The sequence below is a fragment of the Podarcis liolepis genome, assembly GCF_965112155.1.
Source record: "Podarcis liolepis genome assembly, chromosome: 3".
In the NCBI taxonomy this organism is placed as follows: Eukaryota; Metazoa; Chordata; class Lepidosauria; order Squamata; family Lacertidae; genus Podarcis; species Podarcis liolepis.
In genome coordinates, this window is record NC_139557.1 from 89,408,573 (window position 1) to 89,432,020 (window position 23,448).

The 23,448-nt window shown below is 43.1% G+C and overlaps 2 protein-coding genes across 11 annotated transcripts in view; one reads left to right on the forward strand and one right to left on the reverse strand.

The window, feature by feature from the left end:
• Positions 1 to 9,030, forward strand: part of SLC4A1AP (solute carrier family 4 member 1 adaptor protein) — a gene marked incomplete at its 5' end in the record, with an annotated part of 20,610 nt that extends 11,580 nt beyond the window's left edge. Inside the window, 6 exons of one of the 3 annotated variants that reach the window (XM_083497185.1) lie at positions 306 to 417; positions 940 to 1,165; positions 3,630 to 3,728; positions 4,558 to 4,613; positions 6,312 to 6,381; positions 8,703 to 9,030. In XM_083497185.1, the coding sequence (XP_083353311.1) occupies positions 306 to 417; positions 940 to 1,165; positions 3,630 to 3,728; positions 4,558 to 4,613; positions 6,312 to 6,381; positions 8,703 to 8,752 (613 nt within the window). In that variant the 3' untranslated portion in view covers positions 8,753 to 9,030. The remainder of the gene's footprint in view (positions 1 to 305; positions 418 to 939; positions 1,166 to 3,629; positions 3,729 to 4,557; positions 4,614 to 6,311; positions 6,382 to 8,702) is intronic. The other 2 variants (XM_083497187.1, XM_083497186.1) reach the window with 2 other exon arrangements.
• On the reverse strand, positions 5,256 to 22,649 carry LOC310704147 (uncharacterized protein). Of its 8 annotated transcripts, none has more exons than XM_083497235.1 (4): positions 21,979 to 22,649; positions 21,605 to 21,651; positions 8,242 to 8,366; positions 5,256 to 5,456 (listed from the first exon to the last, which is right to left on the reverse strand). In XM_083497235.1, the coding sequence occupies exons 1-4, from the start codon at positions 22,055 to 22,057 to the stop codon at positions 5,393 to 5,395; spliced, it is 315 nt and encodes a 104-aa protein (XP_083353361.1). In that variant the 5' UTR covers positions 22,058 to 22,649; the 3' UTR covers positions 5,256 to 5,392. The 8 variants fall into 8 exon arrangements, 1 of the variants encoding a protein (XP_083353361.1); XR_014524591.1 differs by lacking the exon at positions 5,256 to 5,456 and adding an exon at positions 20,758 to 20,923 and having other exon boundaries at positions 6,388 to 8,366; XR_014524592.1 differs by lacking the exons at positions 5,256 to 5,456; positions 21,605 to 21,651 and adding an exon at positions 20,758 to 20,923 and having other exon boundaries at positions 6,388 to 8,366; positions 21,979 to 22,647.
• Positions 22,650 to 23,448: the final 799 nt, after the last annotated feature.

Sequence of the window (23,448 nt, forward strand, 5' to 3'; positions counted from 1 at the left end):
GCAGGGGAGAAAGGAATTCTTGTTTGAGAAGGGAGCCTGCAATTCTGTTATCTGCCCCTGATGGGTTTCATTGTCTCTGCACGAGCGTGAGGTTTGCAATGAGAAGGAACTTTTTAATGTGGAATCTCCACATGAGAGAGAGAGAGAGTGCACACAGCCATAGTTCTACTGCTGGTCCTTCAGAATTTGATACTAAAGCTGTGTGTGTGCTACTTATTAATTATTTCAATTTCATTGTTCCGCATGGGACAATGACAATAAAGATACCGTTATTCTCTTCCCCTCCCTCCCCAAATGTTCTGTAGGTTTGGGAGTCAAGATTCGGAAACTCAGAACAAACCCAAAAAGCTGACTTTACCCATGTTTGGTGCCATGAAAGGAGGAAGCAAGTTCAGACTGAAAACTGGTACTGTGGGGGTAAGTAAAGAAAGCAAAAGCTATGGGTTGTATCAAAACGTGTCCTTCGGCTGACAGTAAGGCTTCTTAGCAGAATGGGAAGGGATGCCATTTTGACCATGTCCCATCTCCCCTGCTGCCCCCCAACATTTTGGAGTGTTGAGAGCAGGGGAGGGGGTAAGGGGAAATGGGAAATAGCTGGATATTGCTTCCCTCCCCATTTTACTGATTTAATTTATTTATTTTGTCTAGTCAAAGCCATTGCAAAAGATAGGCTCTATTTAGAAGTTGGATGCATTAGGATGGGCATTCAAAGATAGTTGGATCACATCACTTCTGTGGGCACTAGGAGGAACTATTGTAGAAACAGTTCAGCTTTGGGCTTACTTGGTGAGCCTGTTTATGTTTCTACAAATCTCAGTAAGTACTTAATAACTGCTGTTCAAAGGCACATTGCCTCATAGCATGGCAATATTCTGTTCCATATATCAGTGGCAGATGATATAAGAACTACGTTCATGGCAATTTTTGTTTGCCCCACAGAAGTTGCCTGTCAAGCGTCCAGATATACCTGTAAACCTATTAAAGATGAAAGATGAGGGGCCAGAGGAGGAGGAAGAGGAGGAGGAGGAAGAAGAAATGAAGGCTGTAAATCAAGGAACACAAAACTCAATGATGCAGATACCAGCACAAGAAACAGTTAGACAGCATAAACAGCCTACCAGTTCTTATGATTGCAGCAGCGAGCAAATGGAATTTGTTCATGGAGGTTAGTCTAGTTCTGTTCCCCTTCATTTTGAGGTTCTTAAAAGCAGTAGCCGGGACTGTTGGAATGCTTGATATGTACTCCTGCCAACAACAGTTAGGTTCAGCTATGTTCATTTCCTTAAGTGAAAACCCTGCCCTGAAGTCTTTTGAAGAAGTATGGACTTCAAGAGCTTAGTACAGAAGTGCACATCGATGGGGTAAATTTCTTCCTCTGGGCTAAATGGTCTTAAGGCCTTGGGATAAATTGTTCTAGAGAACCTGTGGGACACTGCTGTCTTGGAGTGTTGGGTGCAGGTCTTTTGGACCAGCTCCCTTCCTCCTCAGCTGGCCAGGAGCTAGCATTTGTATGCTAACCACTGCTGTTGGGACTGTACCCTGTGACTTGCACCTAGTGCACATATCTGTGCAGCTGGTTGCAAAAATGGCTGCCCCCATCTCAACATTTCAGACCATTTCAGAGGACTCTAGTCATGATAGAAAGCATAGGTTGCTCTATTCAGACTCTCAAGAGCGGTGGACTCGTAATCTGGGGAATCGGGTTCGCGTCTCCGCTCCTCCACATGCAGCTGCTGGGTGACCTTGGGCCAGTCACACTTCTCTGAAGTCTCTCAGCCCCACTCACCTCACAGAGTGTTTGTTGTGGGGGAGGAAGGGAAAGGAGAATGTTAGCCGCTTTGAGACTCCTTCAGGTAGTGATAAAGCGGGATATCAAATCCAAACTCTTATTCTTCTTCTAATGGTATGTGTAGAGCAGGCTTCCTCAACTTTGGCCCTCCAGATGTTTTTGAGACTACAATTCCCATCATCCCTGACCACTGGTCCTGCTAGCAAGGGATCATGGGAGTTGTAGGCCAAAAACATCTGGAAGGCTGAGATTGAGGAAGCCTGGTGTAAGCCATGAAGAACTCAGAGATATATTAGCAGCATTACTATTCATAGAATCATAGAATCATAGAATCATAGAGTTGGAAGAGACCACAAGGACCATCGAGTCCAACCCCCTGCCAAGCAGGAAACACCATCAGAGCACTCCTGACATATGGTTGTCAAGCCTCTGCTTAAAGACCTCCAAAGTAGGAGACTCCACCACACTCCTTGGCAGCAAATTCCACTGTCGAACAGCTCTTACTGTCAGGAAGTTCTTCCTAATGTTTAGGTGGAATCTTCTTTCTTGTAGTTTGGATCCATTGCTCCGTGTCCGCTTCTCTGGAGCAGCAGAAAACAACCTTTCTCCCTCCTCTATGTGACATCCTTTTATATATTTGAACATGGCTATCATATCACCCCTTAACCTCCTCTTCTCCAGGCTAAACATGCCCAGCTCCCTTAGCCGTTCCTCATAAGGCATCGTTTCCAGGCCTTTGACCATTTTGGTTGCCCTCCTCTGGACACGTTCCAGTTTGTCAGTGTCCTTCTTGAATTGTGGTGCCCAGAACTGGACACAGTACTCCAGGTGTGGTCTGACCAGAGCAGAATACAGTGGCACTATTACTTCCCTTGATCTAGATGCTATACTCCTATTGATGCAGCCCAGAATTGCATTGGCCTTTTTAGCTGCCGCGTCACACTGTTGGCTCATGTCAAGTTTGTGGTCAACCAAGACTCCTAGATCCTTTTCACATGTACTGCTCTCAAGCCAGGTGTCACCCATCTTGTATTTGTGCCTCTCATTTTTTTTGCCCAAGTGCAATACTTTACATTTCTCCCTGTTAAAATTCATCTTATTTTATAAGTGTTAGGTTCATTTTGAATAGGAATATTTTCCTTGCAATTGTCTCTTTTTAAATTCAAAGTACCAAATTTCATAGGCATCTCCAAAGACCGGTGAAGCTACACAAATAATTATTGCATAAATTTCAAGGTAAATTTTCTTAGGTGATGGGGATTTTAGGTTCATTCTAGTGGGCACAGCACCTTCACACACCAAAATATTGTTATGAGGCTTTACAGAATTCTTACGTTCCCCCCTTAATCCCTCACCCTTTGGGGAATGCACAGATCCTGCATTAGTTGATTTTGGGAGAATGGATGAGAAACATGGACAGATCTTCCAGTTTGCTTAATGGCCTGATACAGTTCCTGTGCTCAGAAGGTAGCAGGGTTGCTGTGGGTGTACTGTGTATTTACTTGACTGGCTCAAACTTTCTGTGTTTCTGTGTTTGATAGCTCAAAGCAAGTGAAATAGCAGGACTCTGAACATTTCTGATCCTCTGGCATTTTGCAGCATCGTTGCTGTGTAAGCCTGTTTTTAGATAGATAGATAGATAGATAGATAGATAGATAGATATGAAAACTAATTTCATTGGATAAAAGCTATTATAGTATAGCATTGATCAGCTTTTTGAAAGAAATAAAGGCAGTTTAATTGTAAGTTGTTAGAATTTGTTAAGATTTAATCTGCTAGTTCTGTGTTCATTAAAGAATCTGGTTGGCTAAGTCTGTGGGGTTCCATTTTTCTTTTACAGGAGCTCAGCCACAATCAGAGCCTTTGAGCAAAGATACAGTGACACCAGAGTGCAGCTCCCCACTGAATAAATCACAGAAGAAACCACAAGGTGAGCCAGGTGAGTACGAGAGAAAAATGGATGACGGCACTGGTAGATGCAATCATATTCTGTTGGTTTGCACGGTTGGAGTGGGAAAATATATTTTAATACTTGGAACATCTTGCAATATAAGATAGCAGTTCCTTCAGCTTGTTTTCTGAACATCTAATCTGTTGTAACAAATAAAACCACAATGCTTAAATAAACTAATACCTTGGTGAGATACTTTCTTTTTGGCAAAATGCATAAAGAAATTATTTAAATGATCATTGTGTGAAGTTTCCTAGTGTGTTTAAAAAGTTGAGAAAAAGGTTTTTTTTTAATAGTAATCATATTTTTAAAGGATGAATACTTTTCATTCAAAAACAAGTAACAACAAAATTTAGAAGGATTAAATTTAGAAGGATTAAAATGTATTAAATTTAAATAAGTTGGATGGAATTGTTAAAATTTGGAAAACTAATTAATATATTTTTAAAAATTAGGAGAATGGAAGAACAGCGCATTTGGAATGTCTCCTTTGTAGTGCTAGGCACATAACTAAAATATTCAAGATTTTCTGGAGAAAGGGGGGGGGAAATAGCAAGCAATACCTGGTTTAATATAGCACTACTACAGGTATCAAAATTGCTAACCTTTACTTTGTGAGATACACCCCAAAAGCAGTTTTGCTGTCCTGGCTGTGGCTTGTGTGCATTTTGTTGGTGGGGCCTAAGGAGCTGTGGTGCTTAATGGCTCCCTGGCCATTTATTTTTTTTACATAGAGGATTTGTCTGAAATTTGTTTTGAATAATTTCTCTAAATAGTGTCGGCAGCATTAACATAGTTTTTCTTATTTTTTTCCTAGCACCTGAAACATCTGCAGGAAAGTCCAAGAATAAGAAAACGAACATTGCAAATACGGTGAGTTGGAGGAACTAAAGCATATAAATAGGATGAAGTGCACTGTAGCATACTGCATTCCCTTCCTGGTGCATTCACAGAATTGCTTGATGCCGGCATTTATGGGAGATGGTGTCCATAAGAGGATAAGGAAAATATAAGACAGTGCTAGTGCTGTGTTCTCTGGCACCCATGCAGTCCTCCTGACTTTGCAGAAGGAATTGCTGTCTTCTTGTGCACTGTGTGTGGCCCTTGTGTGGCATAAGTATTCAGGCTGCTAGTAGTGGGGTTGGGCACTGTTGCCTTCTTGTGCTACTGTGCTTATTGCTATTGTGCTTATTGCTGGGGCGGGTCAACCGCCAAGTCAAAAGCAGCTTGGAGGACCGTTCCCTATTCTCACTGGCCACGTGCAGCAGCGGTTCAGTTCGTTGGTGAGGCCGTGATCGTATACTGGTTAGTACTCTGCGTTGTGTGTCTCATGTCAGGCTGATAGATACTGTGCTAGTACAGGGACGTCCAACTCCCAAGAGACCGCAATCTCCCAGAATAAAAAGCTGGCAGCAATCTACCCTTTGGGGGGGGGAACAAAGTTGTTGACCTCCTTTTTTTAGGGGGGCAAATCAGAGTTGTTGAGCTTTTTGGGGGGCAGGTCAAAAAGTCTCTCACCAGAAGATCACTACCAGCGATAGCTCCATCTGCCGCTTTTGTGATCGTATGCAAATGAAGGAGGGGGCAGGGCCAGATGTTGCAGCCGCGCCCCCCCCCCCGCGCACGGAGGAAATAGAGCCCGCAATCAACCGCTAGCTGCCGGGGATCGACCAGTCGATTGTGGTCGACCAGTTGGACATCCCTGTGCTAGTACTACTGGTAGATAAGACACAGTTATGAAAAGGTATAGCTGCTGATTATTTTGGAATGGTAGCACAACTCATAAGTTGCAGGAAGCTACACCACTTAATTATAATGCAAATAATTTTGAGTTTTCTTAATACTAACCTGGCAGTGCTTTAACTTTCTCGTCTAATAGAAATCATTGGCAGGGCATTGCAGCCAACAAAACTATATGCAGCCAGGCAACAACTGTTGTAGGGGGAGCAGGCTTGTCAATCCCAATTTACAAGGCTGCAATAATGCTTTTTTTCTAGCAGCTTATACCTTCCAGTACTTTGTGCCAACAGTATCGTTCTGTTTTATTTAAGTAACATTAGATTCTCCACTATAGCATCAAGTATAACCATATGATGTTTGTGTTTGTTAAACTCTTGTTTGTCTTTTGTCACAAACTATCCTCTTTAGAAAGTCTAAGAAAACCCTCTTTGCATAAAGAAAGTGGGGGAAATGGTTTCAAACTTAACACGTCATTCTTTGGCCCAAATAGCCCCTCAAAGCAGTTTACAATCCAGTCATAAAATAGAATCTGTCGAAAGCAATTTGAGTTCTCAAGATATTCACACTAAGATATTTCCCCAAGTTTAATAATAATTAATAATTAATTTATTATTTATACCCTACCCATCTGGCTGGGTTTCCCCAGCCACTCTGGGCAAAATATTAAAATACATTAATTCATCAAATATTAAAAGCTAGTAGTAATAATAATTTATTATTCAAACAAGTGCTAATAGAACCTTTTTAAGGGGGTGCATGAAGTTGTGCAGCAGAAAGAAGGAAGGGAAATGTTAGAATTACAAAGCATCTTTTTTTTAATCTATTCTGCAGTCTCAACGCACTCTGTCCTCAGAATATCCAGAAGATGACCCAGACTACTGTGTGTGGATGCCACCTGAAGGTAATTTATAATTTTCCAAAATCATGTTTGACCTGATCTATTTGAAGACAATGCAAAATAGGGGACTTGGGTTGCTGAGAAACAGAAGGGGGTGCATGAAGCTGTACAGCTGAGGAGAAGGCAGCATAGAGACAGGCACTTGAAATGTCTTGCATGTGGAGCAGTCTAAATAATTTTGCACCACAGAGTCTCTAAATCTGCTCACCTTTCTCTTGCTGAAGTATAGGGCAAGCAGGACAGCATCAGGACTAGTCCTGCACACTGATACTACAGTTTCTTTGCTATCCTATGTAATGAGGGCGTGGAAGAGCAAGCACAAGCAAATAAAGGATCTAAGCTTGCTCTGTCTGAATGAAGACTGACATTGGACCTCAGTTCTCCAGATCCCAGAACATTTCTGACTACATTATTGCTGTTTCTCTCTGCCTGCCTTCCCACTATCCTACTTGGGTCATGCTTTTGCCCTTGGCCCAGCTTGGCCAGAGATAAAGGCAGCAGTGGTGGCACCTGAGGTTTAGGGAGGACACAAGCATACAAAGGGATTCAGTGTGCAGACAGAGTACCCTGTGCAAATATGTGCTGCAAAGTTCTATCCCTAAGTCATGCTGATGTACCTGCTGGTGGTAGATGTTTCTCAGGTATAGAACATCCTCCGTCATGGCTTGAAGTACTGCTTTAGGGGGAACAGGGGACGGGCGGGTGTGGAGGACCGCCTGGTCCTGAATGTGGTAACTGTGCCCCTGAAGGACCAGGTGCACAGCCTAGGAGTCATTTTAGACTCACAGCTGTCCATAGAGTCAGGTTAATTCTGTGTCCAGGGCAGCTGTCTACCAGCTCCATCTGGTATGCAAGCTGAGACCCTACCTGCCTGCAGACTGTCTCGCCAGATTGGTGCATGCTCTAGTTATCTCCTGCTCTACGTGGGGCTACCTTTGAAGGTGGCCCAGAAACTACAATTAATCCAGAATGCAGCAGCTAGACTGATGACTGGGAGTGGCCACCAAGACCATATAACACCAGTTTTGAAAGATCTACATTGGCTCCCAGTATGTTTCTGTGCACAATTCAAAGTGTTGGTGCTGACCTTTAAAGCCTTAAATGGCCTCGGCCCAGTATACCTGAAGGAGTGTCTCCACCTCCATCATTCAGCCCGGACGCTGAGGTCCAGCGCCAAGGGCCTTCTGGCAGTTCCCTCACTGCGAGAAGTGAGGTTACAGGGAACCAGGCAGAGGGCCTTCTCGGTAGTGGCGCCCACCCTGTGGAATGCCCTCCCATCAGATGTCAAGGAAATAAACAACTATCTGACTTTTAGAAGACACCTGAAGGCAGCTATGTTTAGGGAAGTTTTTAATGTTGATGTTTTGTTGCTTTTTTATTCTGTTGGGAGCCGCCCAGAGTGGCTGGGGAAACCCAGCCAAATAGGCAGGGTATAAATAATAATAGGGTATAAATAATAATAAAAATTATTATTATTATTATTATTAGTGCTTAGAATGACTTAAGCGGTCAGGTAGAAGGAGAGGGGAGTTTGTATGTTCCAAGGTCTCCAACTGGAATGCATAGTTATCAAGAATGCTCATCAATCAATTGAAGTAAACAAATGCAACTTAGAATTTTCTTGCCCCAGATGCCCTTGTTTGATACACTACCTACATATAATGTAGAGATTACTTAGGTGTACTTAAAAGTAGCAGTGCTGCTGAATTCCTCTGATTAGTCTTGTATTGCGAGCAACCTCCATTCTAAGAGTTATTTTTTGAAATTTCTGCCTTTTGTAGAACAAGATTAAAAGCCAGCTTTATGAATAGGCCGAAACATTGTATAAGCCCAGATATTTTTGCATCCCTTGCAGTTCCTTACCTGCCTCCCACAGGCCCAGCCAACCATTTCACTCCCTTTTTTGGCTTTGCAAATGTCCTTTTGCTTCTCACATATTTGCTCTGTGTCCCCATGAATATTCCTACACCTTTAGTTACTTCCAACCTCTGCAGAATAATGCAAAAAAACAAACAAACAAACCATCTACCATTAGTGGAGGTCACACCTGGATGATGTCTAATATAAGTCCCCATCTCCCTCTCCTTGAAATGGACATTGACCTGTTGCATAACCAAAATATTGCACCTCTACTGAACCCCATGTCAGGAAAGTTTTACACTGCTTGTGATTAACTTAACACGCTGCCAAGTATGTAGGGTCTAGGTGACTGTGACTTGTCGTCTATTTCTGTTTCTCTGTATATTGTTTTCACTCCTGGGCACAAGGGAGTTTTTTTGAAAAGGGGAAAAAGAAACACTCTTAATTTTCCTCTTTTGATGCAGGTCAAAGTGGTGATGGTAGAACTCATCTGAACGCAAAATACGGCTATTAAACTTCAGGTGTTGGCTTTGAGAAGTGAAGGACTATAGTACCGCAATCACTACAGAGTAGAAGACTCCATTTACATGGCAAGCAACAAACTTTTGCTCATTGTGTTTAAATTCCTTTTAATGATTCCTGAGCCTCGCCACACATGCTTCTTCCCCCACTAAACGTGAATTTGTGTATATTGTGCATCAAAGTGTGTATATAGTAGTGAAAGCTATGTATTTACAAAGCAAACTTATCTATAACAAGGCTGGCTTTTTACAATAAAAACTAAGAATCCAAGTGCTTTTCTTTCCATTGCAAGTATTGGGGTGGGAAGAAAGAAATCATACACTGGAGAGATCTAGGCTCAAACTTCTGTTTAGCCAAGAAATTCACTATAGGGCTGCTTTATTCATTATGGGTTTCCTATGCAGAAGGCAGTCAAGTGACGCTCATTTTGTTGTGTATGGCAATCCTGCATATGTGTATTTTGTTACATGTACATAGCTGATTTTAGGAGGGTTTCTCCCTATTTATTCCAACATAGACCTCTTCTCCGCTTCCAGATTCCCTCAAAAATACAATTGCAAACAGTAGCCTCCAGATGGAGCTGCTCAAAGCCAAGCTATGTTTAGTTTTATTCTCCCTTTTATAACTTTGGTGTTGGGTTTCTGTGAAGGTTCTCCCTTTCGCCTCTCATTACCAAGTGAAATGCGAACACATTCATATACTGTAACTTTATTATATTCACAACCTGCAAGGAAGAAATGCCTTCATCATTAGAAGTTTAGTCAATTTCAATCCTATCGTTTACCATTTATAAAATGCTCTTTCTTGTTCAGAAGTACCGTATTTTTCGCTCTATAACACGCACCCGACCATAACACGCACGTAGTTTTTAGAGGAGGAAAATCTGTAGGCATGCCACCCGCAGGCATTCCCTCCATAACACGCAGAGACATTTCCCCTTACTTTTTAGGAGGATAAAAGTGAGTGTTATGGTGCAAAAAATACGGTATATAATTTTCGTATAGTCCACTTTATACACGCGTGCATCTATCTCTTTTTAACTTCTAGTTGCCTAGGAAATGCACTCTTTTTTGTAGAGCTCTTGCGTTTCCCCTAGGGGTAGAGCAGCAAAGACCATGTCTTAGGATATGTAAGTTGAGAGTGTGTGGCTCAGAAAGAGTATATGCCTTTCTGTATAATGTATAATGTCGCAGCTTCAATCTTCAGCACATCTAGTAAAATAATAATATTGATAACCTGGGTGTAGGAGGGATGAGGAAGATATCTGTATGTCTAGGATCACATTCATCCGGTGCTATACCAGCTGCACTGGCTCCCGGTGGAGTACAGGATCAGGTTTAAGGTGCTGGTTTTAACCTTCAAAGCCCTATACGGCCTAGGACCCTCGTATCTACGGGACCGCCTCTCCTGGTATGTCCCACAGAGGAACTTACGGTCTTCAAATAAAAACATCTTGAAGGTCCCAGGCCACAGAGAGGTTAGGCTGGCCTCAGCTAGAGGCTCCAACCTGGTGGAACGCTCTGTCATAAGAGACAAGGGCCCTGAAGGACTTGACATCTTTCCGCAGGGCCTGCAAGACAGAGCTGTTCCACCAGGCCTTTGGTCAGGGCGCAGCTGATTCCCTCCTTTGGCAATCTTTACAATACTTTAGTTTATGGTTGCCATCAATTTTGATTTTAATTAATTCTTATGATGTTTTTATAATGTTGCACTATTTTAGTGTTGTTAGCCGCCCTGAGCCCGGCTTCGGCTGGGGAGGGCGGGATATAAATAAAATTTATTATTATTATTATTATTATTATTATTACTTCCATTTTCCTACTCATATTGAAATACTGCCCCTCAATGAGGCCAAACTTAGATTCACAAAATGTTTAGGGGTATGAGTACCCCCAGAAAAAAAGCATTGTGTGACATATGAGTCACTGTGAAAGATGCCTTATCAGTTCTTAAAGGTATAATCTTGGTACTGTTAGCAGTGGAACTTAGCTGAAGGGAGCTTTCACAAATACATATTTGTCCATCCCCAACTAACCAGTCCAGACCAATTAAGATTTACAAGATCACTCGCATAGTTTATAGTAACATGCTTCAACCACCTTAAATGGTAAATACATATCACATGACCTTGACCAACCCATATATTGGCAGCAGTGCATCTGAATTTCACACAATATTGGGAATTCCATGTGGTCAGAAATCTTAAGACCTAAGTTAGAAGAACATTCAAAATACATTGCTTTAGCTTTCCCTCCCCAGTTCCAGTCAAAACGGTATAAACATGGCTCACAGCGGTTACAATGTGCAGGTGTGATTTGGTGAGGGGAAACTGGCTTCAGGTGAAGCATGTCCTCTCGGCCCAATTCTTTAAGTTAGAGGTGAGACAATTGCAGCAATCCAGACATTGGGCTCCAACTCCATCTGACCCAGCCAGCATGACCAATTGCCAGTGTGGACAGGAGTTGTAGTTCAGCAGCATTTGGAAGGCCAAAGATTCCCTGCTTCTGCACTAAGTGAATATCAGACACTGTCTTTTCGGTGCCTACTGAAGACCCTGTTCTTTCAATAAACCTTGTAAGTCGAGATCTTTGCCTGCCTTTGTCTGTACTGGAATTGTTCTTGAGAAGTTTGATGACTTCTTGTGTGCTGCCCTGGACTCATTTGGGAGGAAGGGTGGGATGCAAATCTAATGACTAAAGAACACATCCCTTTCCTGAGTGGCTTAGCATTCTGTTATGCTCCTGCTTCTCTTACACAACAGGGGCTGCCAGATACCTTTGTCTTTCTGCCTTCTGTGAGCTCTGCTTCAGCTAACTCGCCCACTTCCAGGCCACAATTGTAGCCGGAAGCTGTGTAACGAGAGCACAGAGTTAAATGAAAAGGAGACGGAGCTCCTGGTCGCCTATAGCACAACTCTGCACAATATTACTCAGCAACCTCATCCATCAGGAAGGAAATGGAAGCCACCTGGAGCCCCACAGTAAATGAGGAGGAGGAGAAAAAGTTAGTGGCTGAACATTAACATGGGGTAAGAGGACCAGGACTGAGATTAATCCAGACAGCAGTGTCCCTGGAACAAATAATACCCACTGATCATTCCAGACTTTGTTTACTTAAATATTTATAAAATACTATGCCATACCAAAGATGATAGATTAGAACTGTGTTTTTGGAAGGGTCCTTTTTAAAATGAGTACTAGGGAAATTCATTTTTAGGAAAGAAGATATTTGTCTCGAGCCAGAAGGGTTGGATCATTAAAAGCAGAGCAAGCAGGAACAGACAAATGTAGCAGACCCCTTTATTTGTGAAGGTACTTAAGTCAATAATTGTAATCTTGCCTGTTAGTGGCAAATTGTCATCCAGACACTTTTCAGGCCTATTGATACTCTGCTGTAAGTAAAATGGTACTTTGCTGTCCATACTAACTGCTACCCATTAAACTCAGATCACATGGGCTTTGTTTGTCCTTTTGCATACAAACTTCTGAAATCTTCTGAAACCTAAAAGTGTGTGTTTCATAGCTCTGCTTTTTCCTCCCATGTGAGTGGGTGGGAAGCTGTTATTTCAGAACCCTTTAAACAACCAGTGTGAATTTCACCCTCATAAATTTTCATCTCCCTCTGTTAATAAAATAAGCATATATTTTTCTTAAAAACAATTTGGCTTTACTGCTTTGACCTTTCCACAAACCATGAAGGATTTATCGTTGACTCAAAACACATCTCCCCAACCCAGAAGGGAAGCTAACTTCTAAAATGCTGTTTTTGTAAGGCTAGGTTTGGAAATGTCAAGTGGGCAACCAAATAGCATGAATCATAGGAACCAGTTCAGCAAGCAGAGAGCAATGTGTGTGCAATTAACACTAAAAGAGGTAGAATTTCATTGTATACTGAACAAATCCTTTTATCAGCTGGCATCTGATCTTCAGTTTAGCTTAGTGTTATTAGGCTTTTATACGTCTGAGTTTAATTCTGCCCTTCCTGTTAAAACTCTGCTGTTCAAAGTATGAAACATATTTCCTACAGCAGTGTGAAGGGCAACTAGGAGATACATGAGCTCATGGCTGACAAGCAACCCTGCCCTCCTGAAGCTCATGTTTGGTGTAAGTCTTGATAGGCTAGTTTTACCTTCCCTTGTCCAAATAGAAAGGGCTGCATGCATTTCCATCTTTACAGACTGATGGACTGGTTCAACAATTCCCTGTATGCTAAGGGTATATCCCCTCTCCCCATCAAAGTCACACTTGTGAAACAGTGAAGCACTATAATTGACCCAAACAACTCCTTTTCCTAAAATAAAAATTTGGTACAAAACTACAAAAATAAATAACAACAATGGAGAGAAAATAATTATCCATAATGTAATCAGGTTCAAAGTTGTATGGAAAGTTCATCAATTGACCTTCATTCAACCCAGAATACTCGGCCACAGTTCTCTGTATGTGACCAGAGGATTTCTAGCATTCCCTTCTTCAGTAGTGTATATAATAAAGGTAAAACATGGGTGGTGCTGTGGTCTAAACCACTGAGCTTCTTGGGCTTGTCGACAGGGTGAGCTCCTGTTGCTCTGCCCCAGCTCCTTCCAACCTAGCAGTTCAAAAGCATGCCAGTGCAAGTAGATAAATAAGTATTGTAGTGGGAAGGTAAACGGCGTTTCCGTGTGCTTGGGCACTCGTTGCGCCAGAAGCAGTTTAGTCATGCTGGCCACATGATCCAGAAAGCTGTCTGTGGACAAACGCCGGCTCCCTCGGCCTGAAAGCAAGATGAGCGCTGATTCCCATAGTCACCTTTGACTAGACTTAACCGTCCAGGGGTCCTTTACCTTTTTTATAATAAAGGTATGTCACAAATCCTGGAAATCCAGGAATTTGTCTTGATTCAGATTCTTTCTTTAGTGCCTTGATTCTGTGTGCTCGCTTTTCCATGAGTGCTAGATTCCAAACCTCATGATACCAGCAATGGAAGAAACTGACTGCAGGAGATCTCCAGTTCTTGGTGATCCCAAGTCATGGAGCAACAAAAAGAAAGGCTGCAAGATCTTTATAAATTACTGATTTAGGCTGCCCGTCAAAGATGAGCAGCGGTGTCATCTATGGGTCAGAGAGTAGGAGTTGGCAGGTCATTTTATCGATTTCTTGGAAGACACCCATCCAAAATGGAGACGTATCTTCACACAACCACCACATGGGGCAAATGGGTCCCATTCCCCACAGTCCCTCCAGCATCATGGTGAGAGCATATTATTTTTTCTGTGGAGGGCAAGGAGATTGATGTGATAGCAGAACTTCTTGATAAGGGTGGCTGTTCTTCAATTAATAAGAAAGCAACAGTAGAACTGTGCAGGAGAAAAACTGTGACTTGACAAACACACACAGCTGCTGTGTTGAAACATCAATCCATAGGATCAAATATATGGAGCCCAAGTTGTCCTCCCGTGCAGAATCTGACATCTGGCCACTCCAGAGCAACCATTGGTGCTACTTCATATGCATCCCAGATCATGTGTGGTTCTGCTGATGAACTGCACAAAGAACTTTTCCAGCAGAAAGCTAATGGTGGCATATCCATATGACATCCTGTTGGTTAACCCTGTAGCTAGCAGTCCCGGTGCAACTGTGTAGAGGGAATATATGGGACTGAACTGGATACCTTTGCCTGCATTCTGCAAGCAGAATGGCCTGCTTTCGTTACTACAGCACAGATGAAACTGATTGTCCCTGAAGTAGCTAAAGTCAGTTGACAAGGATCAGGGTGCCGAGCTATGGGCTGAAAAATGAGTTGTTAGAGACCGCAAGATAGGACTGCCATATGTCTGGATTTTCCCAGACATTACTGGTATTTCAAAGGTGGAATCGATGGCTGGGGGGAATTTCCGAAAGGCGGCACTTTGTCCTGGACTTAGGCAAGTCAATCAAAAAATCACGATTGCTCAATAACTTTCGGGTTTTCCTTTAAAAAGCTCAACACATGGCTTGCTTCTCTTAGGAGAGCACGTTCCTGCTACCTCCAGATAATCTGCCCTGTGTCTGAAGGCTGCCACAAATAAATAACCATGTCAATGTGACATGACAAGAAATTTACAAAAGGCTGATTTTAAAAAGGCATGAATTACAGAGCCAATGATTCGCACAGGGTATTTATATCGGGATTCTGAACATGCTTACAGAGAATAAGTTCCATGGATTCCAAAAAAGCAAAGAGCCATCTACCAGAAGCACACAATGTCCCACTGGTTTGTGCAAAACACCTTCATGAAGCAGTGAAGTCTGAGTAAGGGAAAGAATTTAGAGTTTGTTGAGAGAGTGAGAGGTGGCAGCTGGGCAGTTAAGGAGACAGTTGAGGATAGGCGTTGCAGAAAGTAAAACCTAGTGAGCCAGGAATGTGGGGATTTTCCTCATAAATGAATTTAATGAGAAATAATGGGTTTGTATAGCTGAGGAATAGAAAGGATGCAAGTTACCTCTGCCAGAACAACTGGATGACCAGTTGATGGAAAAGACTAGTAGGCAACATCCTGTCCACCTGTGGATATAAATTTCATCTGACTGCTAATTTCCTGGGCTTTGAGACCTTTGGTAGAGAAAACCAAAAAGAGAAGCTCAGACTTAGAATGTCTGTATAATACTGGGTTGTGGGAAACTTCGTTGTAAACTTACACTAAAGGGTCTGTTATTTTTCACAATGGAGAGATGGATATCAAATTCTGCATCCAAAATGGCAGAATTTTGCGGCATGTGTATCTTGCACATTTGTAAGCCTAGGAAACCTATTTAACCCTCATGTTAAATCCTGCAGAGAGCTCTCCGAGGTCTCAGGCAGAGAAGGGATTTCTTAGTCCTCCTGGCCTGAGATCCTTTTCACTGAGATGGCAGGGCTAGAACCGGAAATCTTCTCCCATGCAAAACATGAGCTCTTCCTGTACCACTGAGACCTTCCCCGTATGTTAACCCTTCATCATCTGTTTTGTTGTTGTTGTCCAATTAGAAAGGGACAAGTCATAAGGGATGATACTGAACCCCTCGACCACAAACCCTCACAGCTAGAAATCCTAAGCATCCCTGTCTACACTGAGATTTATTTCTTACAGCTCACTAGCAGTTCTCTGTTGGTGCACTGTTTAGGGATTCCTGGCCTGGCAAAAAGCTTATTTGGCCAGCAACTGGGACAGAAATAGGGTACTGAACATTTCCTGCCAATCAGGTGAGCAATGAAGGAATCCTGAGTCCTCCATGTCAGCCCAATGATAAGCTCAGAATGTGTTAAAGGAAGGGAAAATTCAGAAGGTTTCTACAACAAGCAGAAGCTGTTGGAGCTGCAAGACTGTTAGCATTTTGCAAAAGCCCCAAAATGAGCAGCTTGTTGTAAACCAGCTGGTTCCACAACATAACACTCATAGACAAGATGAACACAATCTCTTCTGCTGGGCCTATAAAATACTTAGGACTCAGCTATACAACTGCAAATAAAACATTTTAAATGTGTTGGAAACACATTAAAAAAAAATTCACAGCGTTTTTTATTATGTGTGCAGATTCCACCTTAGAATCTACTCTGTGTCAAAGTTTTCAGGTTTATCGTACTCAGGCAAACGTATTCCTTTCATAGTCTTTTTGCCCATACTCCTTGCTAGAATAGATACACTGTTTTGGATTGAAAGCTTGAACCTTTTAAGCCTCTAATCGCTCCTTAGGTGTGTAAACAAATGCAGAGGTTGGAGCAAGGTCAGTGGGGTTGTTGGGAATCTCCGAACAGACTCAAATAAAATCCGCTAATCAAGGAATAAAAATAGAGGTGGTCAAGGTAGCAATTGGGGCATATTGCTCCAAGCGTATTTGCTGTTTCTCTATCCCACTCCTGCCCACTTAGCACACAATGGCTAAGGTGATACACAAGGTGTACAAGAAGAAGGGTTGGGGAGGGAGTTAATTTCATGCAATCAAAGGTCAGGCAGAGTAGAAATGAAGGGAGTTTGAGGAGGCAAGAGATAAAGGCAATAGCGAGTCCCCCTTTAGATGTGGGGGGAGATGGGACAAGAGAGTTTTGCTGATTAAGAAACCATAACAGTTTGTAACGATCTCCAGCTGCAGGAATGAAAGGGCTGCTCTGGGATTCATTAATATGAGGAAAGGCCTCCAGTCCTTTCACGGAAAGCACAGACAAATGCAGAGATCAATTAAAAACCGGGGAGAGGGCACAAGCAGAGGAGATTATTTTAACATCTGGCCTGTGTGAAATACATTCTTTGGAACAATGGCTGGCCCCATCTGACAGCACATGCTCATCGTCTGAGCCTTCTCCACGCCCTGGTTGCTATGTCAGAGGCCGAGTTCTTAGAGAGGCAGCAAACCTGTGTCGTACTGCTCAAAACTCTACACGTGTAACAGAGTGCCTTCAATCTACCAGTATTTTGTGAGAGGGGTTCAAGAGCATACCAGAAGTTTTTATTTGCACAATTAGAGTCTATTATGAAGGAACATTCCCTTCTCTGAATCCCCCCCCCCCCGCAGTCTGATGTGGTACAGTCCAGACACAGGTTTTGCTGCCGCAGAAATAGCCACTTGCTCCCATACAGGGGAGCTCATGTGTAAAGATCCATGTCAGTGGCCGTGCTCTCAATGCTATCTAGAGATATTTGGTGGGTTCTGATCTATCTGTAGTTCCTGATCTACCTTTTCCTCACTCCTGGTCTGAGGGGACTGAATTTGGAGCCTAGTCTCAGCCATGAAGTTCACTAGGTAGTCATCACGGTGTCCTGTTGCTCCAGAAGCGGTTTAGTCATGCTGGCCACATGACCCGGAAAGCTGTCTGTGGACAAACGCCGGCTCCCTCGGCCTGAAAGCGAGATGAGCACCACAACCCCATAGTCGCCTTTGACTGGACTTAACCATCCAGGGGTCATTTACCTTTTACAGTGGTGCCTCGCAAGACGAAAATAATTCGTTCCGCGAGTCTTTTCGTCTTGCGATGTTTTTCGTCTTGCGGAGCACGGTCCGTCGCAACTGCGCCTCTTCAAGCGGCTTTAAGAAAAAAGCGCAAGACGTTTTCGTCTTGCGAAGCAAGCCCATAGGGAAATTCGTCTAGCGAAGCAACGCAAAACCGAAAAACCCTTTCGTCTAGTGAGTTTTTCGTCTTGCGAGGCATTCGTCTTGTGGGGTACCACTGTATTCTCAAATTAATCTACCTTAAAGATGTTGTGAGAATAAAATTGAATGGTCCCACATATGCTACCCAAGAACTCCTTTCAGGAACTGTAGGATACAGATGTGTTGACTGAATTTCTGATGTCAGCCTAGGTGGTGTGGTTCAAGCTTATGAAAGTTCCGGATTGTCTCCATGCCTGTAAGGTTTGCATGCATACAATTCAACAAAAGCCCCCCAAGGTTTGAAAGGTAGGGCTCGATAAGAGCTCAGAGGAGCCTTAACAAGAAAGCTGGGGGCCTCAGCGCTTTGAAAAGGGCCACATAATTCTCCGGGAACTCCCTTGTTGTCATTTGTACATTCAAGATGCCAAGTGAGTTCATCTGAAGACTTCCTGGAGCCTTGTAGCTGGGTTCAGAACCTCTGCCTGCAGGAATCCTGGCAGATCTCAAGATAGCCCCAAGAAGGGAATGTTAATGCAACTTCAACTGAAATATTTCAAAGGGGAGTTGGCTAAAGAAACATGTATCCGCTAAGTTGCCTGGGTTTATCGTTTGCATCTCTCATATCTCTGGCCAGAGAGGAAGTTTCCTCTATTTTCTTCACAAACACATATAGCGGTGCCCAGTCTTCATCCGATTACAAGGCCCCTCACAGTTTATGAGTTGGATCCAGAATCACCCTTCAGTTTGCAGGAGGGACTGACTTCTAGCAGAGGAAGGGGGAAATTGTTTTTATTTTACTGATTCCCCTTTCTCCTTGGGCTGCTTCCCATGTTGCTCAAGAGTGTTCCTCCAACTCTCTGGAGGAACTTTGCAGGGACCTGCAGAAGGAAGGAGCAATCGGCAAAAATCACCTCCTCTCCCTCCCTCTTTCCTCCATGAGGAACATCCCATGGGCATCTAGGTATGGAATGGGGGGAGTTTTTCTGAAGCCTGGGAAAGAAAAGCACTGAATCCAATTATCTCCCGCTGCTGATGGAAAGCTCTGTGATCCACCAGAGGCTTCCATAAGGACTAAGTGGGGGAGAGTGATGTTTGCCAAGTCCCTCCTTCTGCAGCCTCTTGCAGACCCAAAAAATCTGCTGCAGGGGGTGGTGGGATTCTTTGGAGCAGAATGGGAAGTGGTCATAATGGTATGTTTAAACTAAGCCTAAGATACATGAAGCCTGAAAGATGTAAGTAATAGAACCAACACATCCTTGTGGTTATAACTAAATTGTAACTACTTTCAAGACATGGTAGGGAGATGAAGTTTGGCATGTTTAACTTATATATAGGTACACTGCTGATGGGATTGGTAGGTGGAAGATATAGAATGCCTGAATTTCTAAAGCAGGAAGTGGAGGAAGAATCCACGTTCTTCCTCTTAAAAAGAAGGACGCTGCTGGGTCAGAGCCAAAACCCCATCTCCACTAGCATCCTTTTCTCACAGGACCTGAATGCAACTGCACTTTCCCCTGCTGTGTTTTCCAGCAACTGGTATTCAGAAGCAGAGTACTTTGAAGGTGGATTATAAACATCATTGCTGCTTTAGAAGGAAATGGTAAATATTTAGCAGCTATGCTGCGTGTTATGTTTTAACCGATATATGATTTTTATATTGCATAGGTGTATTGATGGCTGGTGTGTATTGCTTTGTGTTTGTTGTCTGTGCTCCTTTGGAAGAAGTGTGGTCCATAAGTATCCCAAATCAAAAAGTAGATTGTGGTTATTAGTAGCTGTCAATAGCCTTCTCCTCCATAAATCGCTTCTCATCCTGCATCTTAAAAGAACCCATAGCAGAGGTTCCTCCAACAAGCTCAAAGTCCAAGGAGGTGCTTTTGTATGCACCAGACCATTTGAGATATTAAAGGTCAAGAAGACCACTACAGTGGTACCTCGGGTTAAGCACTTAATTTGGTCCGTTCTTAACCTGAAACTGTTCTTAACCTGAAGCACCACTTTAGCTAATGGGGCCTCCTGCTGCTGCCATGCCGCTGCCATGTGATTTCTGTTCTCATCCTGAAGCAAAGTTCCTAACCTGAGGTATTTTTTTGGGTTAGTGGAGTCTGTAACCTGAAGTGTAACCCGAGGTACCACTGTACTGTGAACTTTAAAGAATCAGTGATTATTTTTTTAATGGCCAAAAATCAGTGACAGTATCTGCTCTGCATGTGGGCCATCTCAGGTTCAATCTTCAGCATCTCATGATAGAGGTTAAAGAGATCCTGCCTGAAAACCCAGAGAGCTGCTGCCAGCCAGTGTAGGCAATACTGACCAATGGTCTGATTCAGCTTCCTGTGTTCCACTGCATTCCATTGTCTGCCTGGTCTTGTTGAAAGCAGTTGTATTTTGTGCCTGTTGCAGTTCCTTTGAAAGGCAGCTCTGCTTCCACTAATCCCATCTAGAGGTCACCAAGGAATGTATCATGTTGGGCCATGCAGTGCGCTCTGGTTAACAAATGCCACTTGGGTATCCAGGAGCCCAAGTTTAGAGGCACTCTCCAATATTCTTACTTCACATATTCCAAGGTTGATCCCAGGCTAAGCTCTGATGATCCACAGGACTCAAATTAAAACCTGGGTGGAGTCCCTTTCAGCTGCAAAGAAACAAACCACTTGGTGTACTTTTCAAAACTTGATCTTCTCAGTCTTTGGTCTTGGCTCTGGGTTTCAGTAGTTGTTGCTCCCTGAGCATTAAATAATACCAGGGCTTTATTAAAAGCATATTTGCCAAGGTTTTGCAGCAATTGGACACACATGCCTCCCCCACGTGGGAGCTCAGTCTTGATGAATATGGTTTCAATAAATGAGCAGCATTTCATTTACAAGCTATTACTGTGTTGTTAAATTTAAGATGAAAAAGAAACAAAGAATACCTCACTTGGAACGGTCATTCCACATGAAGCGATTACCTTGATAGAAATAGGAAGGTCGAGGCAGAGCAAGAAAGAGCAGTTGCAATGGAGAAGTGCACTTCTCAAACAAATCACTTTTGGTTTCACTGAACATCATTTTGACCCACACAGGAACCAGTGTAAGAAGCTGCAGAGTTGGAAGATCTCTCCTCATTGTTTGTTAGCCAGGCCCTCCCCCCAAAGTGTTTATAAGGTAGAGTAGCGGAGACTCAAGGCTCTCCAGTATTGGATTTAAAATTAAATTCAAAAGGGATGCCAACTATACTGAAAAGTGCATGAATATTTGCACAGTAGCAGAAGCTGTTGAAGGCTAGACCTCTTCACTCTCAATTTCTGCTGTCTCTCCCTCCCATACATGCACAATCACTTGGCTCAGCAATTCCCCCATTCAAAGCTATGGAATGTTCCAAGGCACAGGAAGCAAGATTGCGCAGTTGGTTGCTGGTTCCTAGAAAATGATCTGCAACTCTTCATCTTATTGATCAGTCAGCCTTACCTACAATAGCAGTCTTTTTTGGCTGACCGTCCCACGGCTACATATGGATTTGTACTCAGAGAATGGGTTTGCAGGGATGGGAAACCTGTAGTCCTACAGCAGTTGTTAGACTGCAGCATCCATCGTTCCTGGTATTAGCCATGACGACTGGGGCTGATGAGATTTGGAGTCCAACAACACCTGGAAGTAGGAACCGGAAGCAGTCTTCAGAAGGGTCATCTTGAATGATAATGTTGGTGGCTTCCTTAGAGCTGCCCAAAGCTATCTGTTTGTTTTTGCAATAAATCCTCCTTTTTAATTACCTACGCTTACCGTGTTATCAAGCTGGGAACCTGGACATCTGCAGCCAAAGATAATAGCTGGAGAGGCATCAGCACAGCTTTCCGGTTTCATCTTTTTATGAATATCCACCAGTTTCCTTTCAGACATCACAGTCATGCATATGCATACACCATGCACAGTGACCACATTTGAAACCCACCCCCCACAAGCATATGCCATCCAACATCCATGAAGAACGCCAACATACATATTCACTGATAATTCACTCTCCATTCAGGCCTCGGCTTCAACCCACAAATACCCACCAGCTGATGTCAACCAGCTTCAGCCATTTTACATCCACAAATATCAGCCTGCTTCAGCCTTGTGGCATCCACTGATTTTCAAATACAAATTCCATCTACCAGCATCCAGCATCTTCCATCTTCCACCAGGTCCATCTGTAGATATCATCCAGCTTCTGACCATGGACATCAGCTGCATTCAGGCTGCAATCCTGCTCAGTAGGTGAACTTGCCTTATTAGTGCTCCATAGCATTCCACAACCAGATAGCCTCCATTCATCTGCGAATGGGCCTCCTACAGATAGAAGACTGGGCATCTGAATATCACAGCTGTTGCCCACTGTACATTGTTGTTAGGGAAGAGGAAAAGGCCCTTTTATATCCACTCATCTGCCATTACCTATTGTGACATCAGAGGTAGTCCCTAGCCAATGGTTGCTAAGTTTAGTAATTTAGTTCACTGAAATTGTAAATGCTTGTATGCATTACTTATGTGCTTAAATCTGATTGGCTGGCAACTGAATTCTAGAAAGTTCTCTCCAGTAGTTCTCATGTGGCTGGCTAACATTGGTCACATGGGAAGTATCTAGTGAAAGAGAGACTCCATTTTATGTGAAGCAAGATGACTGTGTTTTAGAATCCACTGTAAACACTGCTAAGTTCCATAGAGTGTTGGAGTGCTTCTTTGCTTGAAAGAGAGCAAAGCTGGCTGCAGGAGAAGGTAAAAGCAGTTATCTCTCAAAGGAGCTGCAAGGCACAGCCTAATTGTGATACAGAAGGCTCAGTGCTGAGCTCTGGAAAAAGAGGAAAATACAGTTGTTTGGAAGTTAGAAAAAGAGACTGTAAGCCCATGCTTGACTGTAAATATGTTTTGATTTATCTAACTATATGTTTCTGTAAGTAAAGTTTTTGAATGCTAAAGTCTGGACATTGGTTTAATTTCGAAAGAAGGGTTTCAGTCATATACAGTGGACCCTCCGGATACGAATTAAATCCGTTCTGGGAGTCCGTCTGCAACCCGAAAAGTCCGTAGGCAGAGGCGCCGCTTCTGCACATGTGCAGTATACACTTCCGGGTTTGCCATGTTCGTAACCCGAAAGTTACGTATCCAGAGCGGTACATAACTAGAGGGTCAGCTGTATATCATTTGAGCTTCTTAACTGCGATTGACTGCCCTTACTTCAACAATGGTAACAGTTTGTGACACCTCACAATTGTGGATGTACCTCAGCAGTGATTTATTTGCACACTTGCTTATTCTTGAAAATATTTATTATAGCCCACACTCCATCTGTAGTGATACCAAGGGGGACCAACCCATAAAACTGTTGTAGGGGACCTTTCCAGCACAAGGGCTGCATTTCCTTGCAGGGAACCTGCCAGGGGCCAGTGCAAGGTAGTAGTCACAGGCAAAGGGGAGAGGAGCAGCACATGTAGCTCTTGTGTTTGTCCTGTGGGCTTCATTGCAGCTGCGCAAAAGCCAATGGTTTCTACGCTGCTGCCACCCATCAATCTCTCAATCAAGTTCCGCAAGAAGCATCATCACAGTTCACAGAAACATTCCAACTGGAGAAAATGAGGGAAGTGTGG